The sequence below is a fragment of the Pyrgilauda ruficollis genome, unplaced genomic scaffold (assembly GCF_017590135.1).
Source record: "Pyrgilauda ruficollis isolate IOZ18807 unplaced genomic scaffold, ASM1759013v1 scaffold215, whole genome shotgun sequence".
NCBI lineage: Eukaryota > Metazoa > Chordata > Aves > Passeriformes > Passeridae > Pyrgilauda > Pyrgilauda ruficollis.
The window spans coordinates 376,548-390,127 of NW_024520873.1; the positions used below are offsets into that span (position 1 = coordinate 376,548).

At 46.8% G+C, this 13,580-nt stretch overlaps 1 protein-coding gene across 3 annotated transcripts in view; it reads left to right on the forward strand.

Moving 5' to 3' along the window:
- The window catches only part of DIP2B (disco interacting protein 2 homolog B), a 62,928-nt gene that overhangs the window by 22,400 nt on the left and 26,948 nt on the right, over positions 1 to 13,580 (forward strand). For 2 of the 3 annotated variants that reach the window (XM_041468196.1, XM_041468197.1), the window contains exons 2-5: positions 5,431 to 5,502; positions 9,867 to 10,010; positions 10,274 to 10,399; positions 12,826 to 13,038. In XM_041468196.1, the coding sequence (XP_041324130.1) occupies positions 5,431 to 5,502; positions 9,867 to 10,010; positions 10,274 to 10,399; positions 12,826 to 13,038 (555 nt within the window). The remainder of the gene's footprint in view (positions 1 to 5,430; positions 5,503 to 9,866; positions 10,011 to 10,273; positions 10,400 to 12,825; positions 13,039 to 13,580) is intronic. The other variant, XM_041468198.1, reaches the window with a different exon arrangement.

The following is a 13,580-nucleotide window of genomic DNA, read 5'->3' on the forward strand; positions in this document are numbered from 1 at the left end:
GGTGTGAATCCAGGCTGATCAGGTGTCCTTCCCTGGGCTTCCCTGGGCGCTGTCACTGCACGCTCATCCTTTCCCTTGCGCTCCCAACCATCGGAGCATTCCAGTTGGATTTGTGCAATGAGGATCGATTCTATTATTTTCTCCCAAGAAATTAGGAGAATCAGATGATGATTGTAGTGGTGGGGAGGGGTTTTTTTTACACCTGGTTTGTTCCAGGGCACTGGTTACCTGGGGAAGCTGAAGACCGGAGCTGTCGCTGCAGCAGGGGTGGCAGGAAGGAAGAAGAGCCTCTTCCTCCAGCACAGCAGCAGCTCAGCTCACTCTCATCTCTCCTCTAAAACCCCTAAAGCTGCTTCCCTTTCAGCAGAACCCCATTTCCTGGGCAGGGCCTCAGCGTGGGGAGCCTCAGCCTCAGCTCACTGCGGATATGGATAAATGCAGAGTGAACGGAACAGAAATGGGTGGTGGTTGGGAGGGAGCCAGCAGAGTCTCAACACTGTTTGTGTTTTAATTTCTTCCTTGGGAATGAACAAACACCATTTTATAGCCAAGTTATTAGCTCTCGTTTGCTTTGCTGGTGTTTCTCTGTGGTGCCCTGTCTTGCATCTGCCTGGAGGGGGGTTGTGGTTCTCAGGGTGGGTTTTGAGCTCTCTGGGAGAATTTAGCACCCCAAATGTCACAGAGTGTTTTATTTATGGAAGGGGGTTAATGATTGACCAGGTTTATGTCAGAGGAGTGAATGGTTCCAGAGTTTGCAGCCCTGTTGTCCTGGTGCTCTTCCTGTGGCTGTAATTTATGATATTCCATGAGGAAGTCCACGTTTGTGTTCAGATCTCTCCATTTCCTCTAGATCAGCAGAAAAGGAATAGGCTGAAAGAAAACTTCTCCCTTAGCAATTCTTTTGTGTCTGTGTCAGTGGATTGGTACCAAATTTGGACTCTGCATGACCAGAAAAGAGGTTTTATTCAATAATTTCATTCCACCTGTGCCCTGTGTCAAAGGCTGGCCCTGCCAATTTGGTTGTGACAGTTGTGGTTGCAGTAGTCAAATCATCACATCCATGAGGTGACTACACCTGCCACCCATGCCTGCACATGAGGTTTTTCCCAGGAGGACAATCCCTGTGTCTTGCTGGAGGTTTAGTTCAGGTGATTGTGGTTTGGTTCACACCTGCATGGATGGTGCTGCAGAAAGAACTCAGATTTATCTCCTTCTCCAAACCTTTCAGTCACTGCTGCCCATTTCCACTTCAGTAGGGCTGGTCTCAAAATTGAGGCGTTCCGTTTTCAAATCCTGTGCAGGTGTTTGAGACTGTCAATCTGTTTGTCAAAATAATGATCTATTTTTTTATGTTATAACAACATAAAAATTCAGATGGAATTGGAAATTCAGCACTAGGAAGACAGAGAGGGAGTGCCAGGGAGTCCCAGGAATCTATCAGCTTTATTATATTTATTGCTTGAATTTTTCTCCTTGAAACTTCCCTGCTTTTGCCAAATAGCATTAGGCTTTATTTTTTTATTGGCTTATGCTCAGAGAATCCTTTTTACAACAAGATCAATGATGGGCACCACGTGGCAGTTGAGGTTGCAGGTAGTGTTGTGGCATGAGTTAGCTTCTTGTTTCTCAGTAGGATCTCACCTTGGCTTCAGATTTCCAAATCAAGCCTGGGAACCATACTGCTTCCATTCCAGTGTGGATGGGTTTGTTTTATTGGTAGGATATTAGTGTGGAACAAGTAATTGGAGAGAATTCTCTGTTTCCCGAAATGTGAAATGGAATGGGGTGCTGGTACTACTTAAAGTTCTGGTATTTGTTCATAATGTACTTACACTACTTGTATGTGTTGTATTCCTTATTAATTTCACCAATTTTCTGTGGCAAATGTTTCATTACATGTAGTGTGTAACCACCAATGTGAAGAGTACAATTAAATCTTGTGGAGAAATTAATCACAGAATAACAAGCTCTGAGCAAACCTGTGGGTTGTCTTATGAGGAGAAATCCCTCCCCTTTCTGTGTACCTGTGCTTTCCTGAGGTGTCCATCCCCTGGCTCTGTGTGCCTCCCAAATGGACATGAGTGTTCTGGCAGCCCAAAGGGTCACCTTGTCCTGGGGGCTACCAGGGCCAGTGTCACTGGCCAGGTGAGGGAGGGGATGGTCACACTCTGCTCTGGGGTGGGGTGGCCTCACCTCTAGAGTGTCAAAAAGATCTGAAGCTGTTGGAGAGGGTCCAAAGCAGGCTCTGGAGGAGTGGCTCAGGGCTCTGGGGCTGTTCAGCTGGAGAAGAGACTGAGGGGAGACTCACTGGGGGCTGCAGCTCCCATCTCTGCTCCCCCTGACCAGGGCCAGGACACGAGGGAAGCACTGCAGCTCTGCCAGGGGAGGGAAATCAGGAGAAGATTCTTCTCCCAAGGGGGTTCAGGCACTGCCCAGGCTGCCCAGGGAATGGGCACAGCCCCGAGGCTGCCAGAGCTCCAGGAGCTGCTCCCAGGGTGGCATTGGTTTCTCCCCAGTATCTTATCTAAAGCCACTGAGTCCCACTCCAGCTCTGGAAGTCCTGGTCTCGGTGTTTGAAGTGCCACTGATGTTTGAGTGCCCAGCACTGAGGAGTGGAGTCCATTCCCTTTCCAGGCATTCCGCAAATCACCTTTGGAACCAAGCTGGGCACTTAGCTGGAATGTTTTAGCAGACACTGGTGGTTTTGGGAGGCTTAGAGCCTGAAGCCTGTAATCCCCTTTTGTGTGTGGAGGGGACTGGCAGAAGGATCCTTTTTGGGGCAAACCCTGCAGCCAGAGCTGCTCTGGGGCTGACGCTGCTCCCTTCTCACGGCAAAGAAAACATCCTGTTTGTGATCACTCACTTCTTGTCATCGTGTAACTGTGGCTTGATTTTAGCTTGATACCAAATAATTCTGTTTTCTTAGCGCGGTGTGTTTGATGGCTCCCCATCTCTGGGAGATGGGAGCTTGTGAGCGCCGGGCAGGCTACGAAGAGCCTTGAAACGCTGCAGGGCTGTTTGTTTTAATCCCTCCAAGGTTCCAGTCTTTCTTGTGGTTCTGATGTAATGTGAGAAATTAAAACAAAAGACAGCAGCCAGATGGTGCATCTCCAGGATCAGACAGATTAGTTTTTTAAAAGAGGGAAAAGTTTACAAATGCTTATTCTGGTCTCTAGAGTAATCACTCTAATAAGAATCACTCCAGAGGGGATTCTGTCCCTCTGTTCTGCTCATGTGACGGCCCACCTGGGGTCCTCTGTCCAGTTCTGGGGCCCCCACCATAAGAAGGATGTGGAGCTGTTGGAGCAAGTCCAGAGGAGGCCACGAGGTTGATAAAAAAGGGACTGGAGTACCTCCCTTATGGAGACAGGCTGGGAGAGCTGGGAAACGGGGGCTGCAGCTCCCATCTCTGCTCCCCCTGACCAGGGCCAGGACACGAGGGAAGCACTGCAGCTCTGCCAGGGGAGGGAAATCAGGAGAAGATTCTTCTCCCAAGGGGGTTCAGGCACTGCCCAGGCTGCCCAGGGAATGGGCACAGCCCCGAGGCTGCCAGAGCTCCAGGAGCTGCTCCCAGGGTGGCATTGTTGGGGTGTCTGTGCAGGACTAGGAGCTGCACTGGATGATCCTTGGGGTCTCTTCCAGCTCAGGACATTCCACAGTTCTCTGAATTACATGTAGTGTGTAACCACCAATGTGAAGAGTACAATTAAATCTTGTGGAGAAATTAATCACAGAATAACAAGCTCTGAGCAAACCTGTGGGTTGTCTTATGAGGAGAAATCCCTCCCCTTTCTGTGTACCTGTGCTTTCCTGAGGTGTCCATCCCCTGGCTCTGTGTGCCTCCCAAATGGACATGAGTGTTCTGGCAGCCCAAAGGGTCACCTTGTCCTGGGGGCTACCAGGGCCAGTGTCACTGGCCAGGTGAGGGAGGGGATGGTCACACTCTGCTCTGGGGTGGGGTGGCCTCACCTCTAGAGTGTCAAAAAGATCTGAAGCTGTTGGAGAGGGTCCAAAGCAGGCTCTGGAGGAGTGGCTCAGGGCTCTGGGGCTGTTCAGCTGGAGAAGAGACTGAGGGGAGACTCACTGGGGGCTGCAGCTCCCATCTCTGCTCCCCCTGACCAGGGCCAGGACACGAGGGAAGCACTGCAGCTCTGCCAGGGGAGGGAAATCAGGAGAAGATTCTTCTCCCAAGGGGGTTCAGGCACTGCCCAGGCTGCCCAGGGAATGGGCACAGCCCCGAGGCTGCCAGAGCTCCAGGAGCTGCTCCCAGGGTGGCATTGTTGGGGTGTCTGTGCAGGACTAGGAGCTGCACTGGATGATCCTTGGGGTCTCTTCCAGCTCAGGACATTCCACAGTTCTCTGAAAACTGCCTCTGAAAGTGGAGGCAGGCCTGGGCAAAGCTGGTGGGTTTTGAAGCCCCTGCAGTCACTCAGCACGTGGTCCTTGGGCACACAGAGCTCAGTTGGACGTGTCCCTCTGCCTGCACGTACCTGTGTGGTGGTGAGTGTCACCTGAGCTCTGCACTGCAACCAGGCACTGAAATTACTGCTTTGCTTGGCATTTCAGTGCGTTGTGGACATTCTCCTTTTCAGCTGCTGCATTTGTTTGGACTTGTTGGGCCCTGACTCAAACGTAATGTTGGAGGAGTGAGATAAAATTCTGTGTGCAGATGCACACCCTGCCCTGAGCAGCACGAGTCAGAGAAGGATGGAATCATGGAATAGTTTGGGTTGGAAGAGAAGAGAAGAGAAGAGAAGAGAAGAGGAAGGTGGTGTGGAGACTTCACAGCACCTTCCAGGGTCTGAGAGGGCTGCAGGGAAGCTGGAAAAGGAGAATTCATCAGGAACTGCAGTGACAGGACAGGAGGAATGGGTTCAAACTGAAAGAGGGGAAGTTTAAGTTACATATATGGAAGAAATTCCTCCCTGTGAGGGTGGTGAGGCCCTGGATCATGTCCATCCTTACCTCAGTTTTTGTAGATCCCCCACGCAGCTGCTGCAGTGGATTCACTTTGTTTGCTGTTTGATTAGTTGAAGATAGCGCTCTGAGTTTGCACTTCCCCTTCACCCTTTTGGTTGGGAATTATCCCACTTTGTTCACATAAGCTGTTTTGTGGTTACACAATATTTTCATGCGCTCCCAGTTTCCCTTTTTAGTTTTTCACTGCTTTGATATTCCAGTTAGATAGCTGCTGTGATCCACATTATTGCATTTAAATAGTGGATAGTGTAGGTCTCTGATCCCAAGGGAAACTGCAGAAGTTCTGTAATATGGAGCTTTGAAATCTTAATGTGCTCGGATTTATTGAGTTTCAGGTTTTCTTCAGCTGTGTTCAGGTGAAACCTTCATGGCGCTGGAAAAAAAAAGCAAGCAGACCTCAAATTGCAAAATTCTGATGTGATTAAATGAGGTTTCTTTGCTTGTTTTTAGGGGACATCACGCAGAAGGGGTATGAGAAGAAGAGAGCAAAGCTGCTGGCTCCGTATGTCCCACAAACCCAAGGTAGGTCCTTGTTTTGGCTGGAATCACCTCCCACTCCCTTGGCTCTGAATCAATCATGAAGGTGCTCAAGAACCATTCTGGAAACATCCTCCAAAATACCTGTGCTGCGTCCTTCTTAGTGCCTTGTTGGAGAAACATTAGGATTTTAATAATTTGTTGCTTTATTTTGAAGTCACGTCCTTTGGGTGCAATTGTTCCCTTTGGTTCAGAGATCCAGAGCAGCTCAGCTGGTTGTATGTGAGATAATTACATATAATTGTAAACTGAAGGACGTGGCTGAATGTGTGTCTAATCATTATTTTGGGGCTTACCCGGAATAATTGTTACTGATATGCTGAGATGTTCAGCCATTAAAAACTGATGTGTCTGGTTTTGATTTCAGGCAGTGACTGGCTATGACAGGGAGTCCTGAATGGACCTGCTGGAATTTACTGAGCCTGGTCTACTGCCAAAAAAAAATTGATAAAGAGTAAAAGCTCAAAGTGCATTTATTGCCCATCAACACCCACGGGACTGGGGGAAAATGACAGCAGCTCCCTTCAGGCACTTGATGGGGGAAAATAAAGTTGTCATGTGGCAACTTCCTGACTCTCCCACCCCAAACCACTGCCCCGTTCCTGCTCTCCAGCTGGTTCTCTGGTTGGATTTGGTTGTTTATTCTTCTCAAGGTGGGGCTCTTTGAGATTGGGTTTTATACAGTGTATTCTGTCTGAGCCATGTGCTGAAGGGAGCAAGGCAAGCAAAAATGTAATTTAGCCTTCAAAATGGAGATTTTGTTACAAACAGCTCTCCGAGTGCTGAGGACTCCCTGGAGCGGGATGTGATGGGAATCTCAGAGACTTGGTTGCTGCCTTTTTATCAAATCTATTTCTGTTACTTAAAGAAACCCAAAACGAATATACACATGACTAATCCCTCTTGATAAGTAGGTATTTGTTGAGCAGGTTTTACAGTCCTCAGGCTAGCATTTGTGCCAGTGGAGATCTCGAGCCTGAGGAGGAAATGGGGAATCCTTGGATAGTTCAGGAACTCTTGGCAGCCCTGCTTTTGTCCCGAGTATTCTGAAGTCTGAAGATGACACAATCCTGGCCCCATCCCTGGCACTGTGCACATGTTTGATTTGTCTCAGCAAATGTTTAATTAGGAGGGGAAAAAAAGTGTTTGGCAAGACTGGGCTCTGCTCTGTTAATTGTGGGGCTTTGAGAGCTGCCAGTGGAGCTGAGGTCCAGGCAGAAGCCTGGGATGATGGAGGTCACCAATTAACCCAGAGGTTTGATTGCCCTTCCGGCCCAGCTCTGCAGCTTTTTATCCATCTCACACCCAGCTGCCCCAGTGTCTGGGAATCTCCTGTTGTAAAAACCCCGTGGAAGTCATGCGTGAGGGATTCGGAATCGGGTCACCTTGGTAATGAGAAGAAAATTCATTTAGTCCACAACAACAACAACAACAACAAAATGCTTAGTGCTGGCATTTTGTGCCATTTCTGTGAGCACTGGGCTGGTGTTGGCTGATGGAGTGTCTCCATTTCATGGATGTGGGATGAGAGGAAGGGAGGGAGGGTGACATGTCAGGGCATGTCAGCAGGATCATTTAGGAGATTCCTGCTGCTTCATCTGTGCTCCATTCACATGGCCTCAGGAGTTAAGGCAGCACTGTTAATTACCTAAAGATGCATTTTTTCCTGGTGCCGTATCCATTAAGGTCCACGTAGCTGCTAACTCCTGAAAAGTCTCTGCAACCTGCAGATCCCAAAATCTGAAGTCTCTAATTCCAGGGAGTTCTCCATGATGGGGATCAGCAGCAAGCACAGCAAGTGAAGCCCATGGAGTTGGGCCAGGTGTCCCTGGGTCCTGGGAGTGTATTCAGGCTGCCCTGGGAACCCTGGAAGCTCAAGTTGGTTATTTCCATGTTTTTATGGGTATGTAGCTTGAAAAAAATAAACATCTTCAAGGAACAGGCAGTCCAGCCCAGCACTGCTGCTCCATTCTCTTTGCAGACAGTGGAGTGGCAGGTTTGCAGCTGCTTCCTTGTGCATGTGGCACTTGCTCTCCTTGTTATTCATGCAAACATTTATCCTTGTTGATCTTCTAATGGTTCAATCTCTGAATCTCTAAATCGTTGGCCCTTCACCAAAACACAGGAATCACAAAGCAGTCAATTCTCATTAGAAACTAAAGACAGCCAACAAATCCATGGCATCTTTCAAAGCCAATCTAAAAGAATTCATTTTTCATCTCTCTGTCATATTTGTCATGTTTCTGCCAGCAGAAAGTGCAGCTGTAGCAGGATTATTCTGAAGGGAGCACTAAATAAATCACCTGTCACCTGCCAGGCTTGGCTCACTTGTGCTCCTTTGTTGTGTAACCATCAGTGATTTACACTCTTTCCTCCTCTGTGTCTGAACGCTTTGTGAGGCCACTGGAACATGTTATTAAGTCAGAGCAAAATATTGAAACAAAGAGCTTGTTTTTTGTGTGTCATGTCACTTAGAGCCACCTCTGATCCCTTCCTAACTGGAATGTCATGTTTGCCCTGTTATGCCCTGCCGAGAGATGAGAGGCTTGTACAAGACTTACGAAAGAGAACTGAAGATGAATTTAATAATTCATTCAAAATAGTGTTAAATCTGCTGCTGACATCTAGTGGGTGCCCTGAATTTGTAAATATTCAAGTGATCAGAAAACATGAAGCTTTTCTGTTTGGTCTGTGAGGTCGTGTTGGTTTTGGATCAAAATAAAACTGGGCTGGGTTTGGTGAAGGCAAATAAATGCTACAAAGATGTTAAACTGGTTATCAGTGGAATGTGTTCTAGAGTGACAGGAAGGGACACAAATGATGCTTTTGGATGTGGGTGAGCTGAGATTTTGAATTCATAATCTTGCTCTGGAGCCCAGGTCCTGTGCCTGAAGCACAGAGATCTCTTTTCCTTTTCCATTCAGCTTTTTGTGCCACCTGCACATTTGCACAGGGGATGAGTTGTTTTGATAAGCAAATACAGGACTCTGATATGTGTTACTATATCCAAAAAACACCAGTGGAAAGGGGGAATAATGTTTTGTCCCCCTAATGTGGTTTGAGGATTTCTGGCTAGCAGGAGATCTCCTCTTTAACTAGAAATAAAAGTTCTCTGTTTTTGGCATGGTAGTTTAAAGAATCATAAACAATCCACAATTAAGTGGGTTGTTAGTTTGCTCTAACATTCACTAATATTCCAATAATATTTTGCTCTTTGGCATTTTAAAAGGGACAGGAGATGGACGAAGGAAGATGAGGAATTAAAAAAATGTCTTTCTACAAGAGAGATACTGAGAGGCTGGAGTGTGTCCAGAGATAGGAACAGAGCTGGGGAAGGGGCTGGGGAGCTCCTGAGGGAGTTGGGGGTCTCAGCCTGGGGAAAAGGAGGCTCAGGGGGGACCTTTTCACTCCACAACTCCCTGGCAGGAGGGTGGAGCCAGGTGGGGGTCAGGAGGATTGGGTTGGACATCAGGAGGAATTTCTCATGGAAAGGGTGGTCAGGAATTGGAGCTGCCAGGGAGGTTTGGAGTGCCCATCCTGGAGGTGTCCAGGGGAGGGCTGCAGGTGGCACTCAGTGCTCTGGCCTGGGGACAAGGTGGGGATGGAGCACACCTTGGACTCGATGGTCTTTGAGGCTTTTCCAGCCTGAAGGATTCTGCAATCCTGTGGAGATTCCTGCAGCTAGCTCAGGGTGGTTTGCTGTTCTTGTGAGTCCCTGAGCTCAAAGCGTTCACCTGAAGATGTTTACTTAAAACCACACAACTCAAAAGTGGTGTAACTGGATTGGAAGCTCAGGATTTGTGGTTTCCTCTCCATTTCTCTGATCCTTTGGTAGTTGTGAGAATTCCAAAGGAGCACATACAGATGACACAGTTGCTCTTGGTTTTGCATGACTCCAGGTGACAACCTGGAGGAAATTACAGCTGGGTGACCTCTGGGTTGTAGTTTTCAAAACTTCCCTCTGACATACAGATTCGTTTTAGAATTGAACCTCCAGCAGCAACAATTCTGAGTTGCTCTTGCTGAATTATGTGAAATTATACAGTTTATCAGATTAACTATTTTCCTTTCTGTTTTAATGGGAAAGACAAACTTTTCCTGGATGATAAAGCCACGCTCTGGACATGCCAAAAGCCAGAACCAACTGGAGGTCTCCTTGGGTTTGTGATTAATGGGAGCAGCAAAGGCTCTTGCTGCTGGTTTATTATTGTTGTTTTTCCAGTCAATAACAATCTGGTCACTGGGACACTGAGTGACAAACCAGCTTTGTGACATCCACAGCCCTGTCACGGGAGAAGGGAAGAGTGTGGTCCAAAAAAGCTCTTTTTATTTCCCTCTCCATTTTCCAGGGGTTGATCCAGCACTACAGAAGGAACCCAAACCTCAGATGCCCGTTCCATCTGCAGCTCCAACCTCAGCATCATCCTCCTCATCCTCATCCAAATTCCACCGAGCTCGCTCAGGGGGAGCCAGAGATGAACGTTACCGATCAGGTAAGGGCAGGGACAAGAGTTCCCGGGATTCCTCCCCGTGGAACTTCACTTCTGTTCATATTTTTTGGGGCCTGAAGGTGTTCCTTGGATCACAGGCCCAGAGAGGTTGTTTTGCCTAACTAAAATGTGAAGACATTTAACTACACTTTACACGGAGTTCAGAGCTATGCACTAACGCAGTACAGGATTTAAAAAGCAGAAAAACTGAAATATTAAAGCATCCCCTTGGTGCTGTGCTGGTGCTGAGGTGCTTTCCTCTGCAGACATCCACACGGAAGCAGTCCAGGCAGCGCTGGCCAAGCACAAGGAGCAGAAGATGGCCCTGCCCATGCCCACCAAGCGCCGCTCCACCTTCGTCCAGTCCCCAGCAGACGCCTGCACTCCCCCAGGTGAGGCTCTGTGGCATGTAGGTAAAACACTTATTTAAAATAAAATTTAAAGTATTTATTTGTTCTTTTTATTTATTTTAAAAATCTGTATTTTTTATTTTAAAATATTTATTTATTACTTTCTTAATTTAATTATTTATTCTTTTTATTTATTTTAAAATCTGTATTTTTTATTTTAAAATATTTATTATTTTAAAATATTTATTTATTACTTTATGAATTTAATTATGTATTATTTTTATTTATTTTAAAAATCTGTATTTTTATTTTAAAATATTTATTTATTACTTTCTTAATTAATTTATTTATTTCGTTATTATTTTATTATAAAGAAACTGTTTATAAAATAATTATAATAATTATAATTACATTTCTATATAATTGTAATATATGTATAAAATTGTAACTTAAGCCTACTACTTCAGCTAAGTAAAACTAACAGCAAGGCTGTTAAGTTCCCATGTAAAAAAATATAGAAATCAATTTATGTAGCAATCTACTCTTGTTTAAAAAAACAGTTTACACCTATAAAGATGGAAATTCTACCCACAAGAACCCTTAAACAAAATATGTAAACATCTGTGGAAAGAAAAAGCCTTTACACATACACACACAAACACCTTCTAACCAATAAACTGAGTAGCAAAAAAGTTACTAGCCAATTAAAGTCAAACACAATAACTTTAAAAACGATATAAAAATAGACTGTAGCATTAAAAAATCAGCTTTTCTGCATAAAAAAACCCCTGGAATCCTGTTGTTTCCATTACAGCAAGGCTGTGCTGGGCTGTCCAGGGATGCACCTTCCAAACCGCGGGGCTGCAGTGCTCCCTGCCAGTGTTGCAGCTCTGCAGGGAGTCTGTCAGTCCTCTCAGGGCTGGGAAGTGCCCTCTCTTCCAGGAGTTCTTACAGAACCACCTGGGGGGATCCTTGGGATGTCCTGGATGTCCTTGGATGGTCCTTGTGGGTCTAGCCTTGGACTTTGGGTGGTCCTTGTGGGTCCAGCTCATGGTGTTCCATGGTTCTGTGGTTCAAACTGGCCAGAGCTGAGCAGGTCTGGACTGAGGCCACTTCTTCCTGTTTCTGATGGATAATTCACGTCTTGATTTCATGAGTGTTCAATGCTCAGCACACCAGAGGAGGGTTTGCAGCCCTGTTTGTTTCTGGGCAAGGACCTCAGAGGGGTCTGCTGGGATTCCACGACTTGCAGGACTTCTCTCACCCCTGCCACGTGCTGCCTGCAGCAGAATCCCTGGTGACACGGTGTCTGTCACGATGCATGTGCAGCACAAGTCAATAACCCTCTGTTTTCCAGCAGCTGGATGCACTGATGACAAACGAGTCCGTGTGATTTTTGGCAGTGATTTCTATGTTGTGTCTCATTGTGCAGAAGCATCGCAGCCATTTGGATTGACAAAGTCATCCAAAATGTTATGAATCCACATCTCCTGGTGAATTCATAGCTCTGAAACTGCTCTGCTGGGCCACGTCACTCCTCCTCCTCCTCCTCCTCCCTCCTTCCTGTTTTATCACACTTCCTTTTTCCCTTCCTTTCTCCGGGGGGCTGATGCATGTTCCTGGTGTCTGCTTGGGTCTCAGCTCTGTGCTCACTTGTCCAGGACTGCAGCACATCCTGTGCTGGGGGAGTCACACCAGCGCTCACAGCATGGCTGGAGTCAGGCCTTTGTCTCAGCTCCTAACTCCGTTCCACTCTGGCAAGTGGGTAGAACATGATTTACTTTGATTTACCACTCCAGTGTAGGCAGAAAATCACTTTGAAGAACTACATTTTAGGCCAAAGCCACTCTTGTGTTTGTATTTAGCACTGTACAACTCAACATCTTAAGAACTGAGTGCTTGCTTCATGGTAATTAAATAATTAGTTCACAATTTTGGGACAGCTGAGGTATCTGTGCTCTGGGACACACAGGAAGCAGTTCCTTGCTGTAGATTTCTGTTTTGTTTTGGGGTTGGGCTTTTTGTTTGTTTTCTGCAATTGAAAGGGCTCCATTTAGAGCCCAGACAAAAGCGATTTCTGCTGTGGCCTTGGCACAGTTGTTTCCTGCATTTTCTTTGTTCCTGGGACTTTGCAGTTTGACAACGACCCTGACCCCTCCCTTTCGAGTTCAGAATGACCAGAGTTAGGCAAAACAGCATCTGATATTATGGAATGTGAACAGAAAAGTAATGAGAGTTAAGTTCTAGGCTTGGAGACCCCAGGGGAAGGATGTTGTCTGAGGAGGTGAATCAAACAGGGGTGAGTGCGTTCCCACCAACAATTCTGCTGCTTTAACCTCTGGTTCGGCCAATGTGGAAAACAGATCTTCCTGTGAAAGCCTGTGCTGTTGATATGTGATTGGAAAGAGCATGTTCAGTGCCATGTGCTTTTCCCTAAGCAGCTAGATTTTCTTTCTGCTTCCACACAGACACGTCTTCCGCCTCCGAGGACGAGGGCTCGCTCAGGCGCCAAGCTGCTCTCTCTGCTGCATTGCACCAGAGCTTACAGAATGCTGAGTCTTGGATCAACCGATCTGTTCAGGGGTCATCCACATCCTCATCAGCATCCTCTACACTTTCCCATGGAGAAGGCAAAGGGACCAGTGGGTCACTAGCTGATGTATTTGCCAATACTCGAATAGGTAGGAGCTGGGTACAAACAGAACAATCGCTTCGAGTTCAGACTGTGTTGATAAAGCTGGAGTTGTTGGTGAAGCTGGAGCTGTCCCGTGGAGAAGGGAAATTCAGAGCAAGAGTTTAGGTGGCGTTGATGGAACTTGCTAGGATTGGTTGGAGCTGCACTGTCACGCTGTTGTTTTCTTGAAGGATTTCAGAAGATTGAGGTGTTGTGAAAGGGAGAGTGGGGAGCAGGAGCTTCTGGAAGCAGAGAAGACTCCAGGGACAGTGTGGACAGAGCAGGAGACACAACTCTCTGTGTCCTGTGTTGCTGTATGTCTCCAGCTCTTGGGAGCTCCCATGGGTACAAAGCTGCCCAGTGCAAGTGGCATTTTCATCTGTGTCCTGACGAATCCCTTAGGGGTGTCTGTGCCTGTGGAGTGGGGAAATGCTGTGTTCAACATCCTCATTTTGCTCTGAGGCCCCATGGTTTATTGTTTGCATTAGATCAGGAAAGAAAAAGAGCCAAATGCAGCCGTGTGTGTGAACAAATGAGCCTGTCATTAAA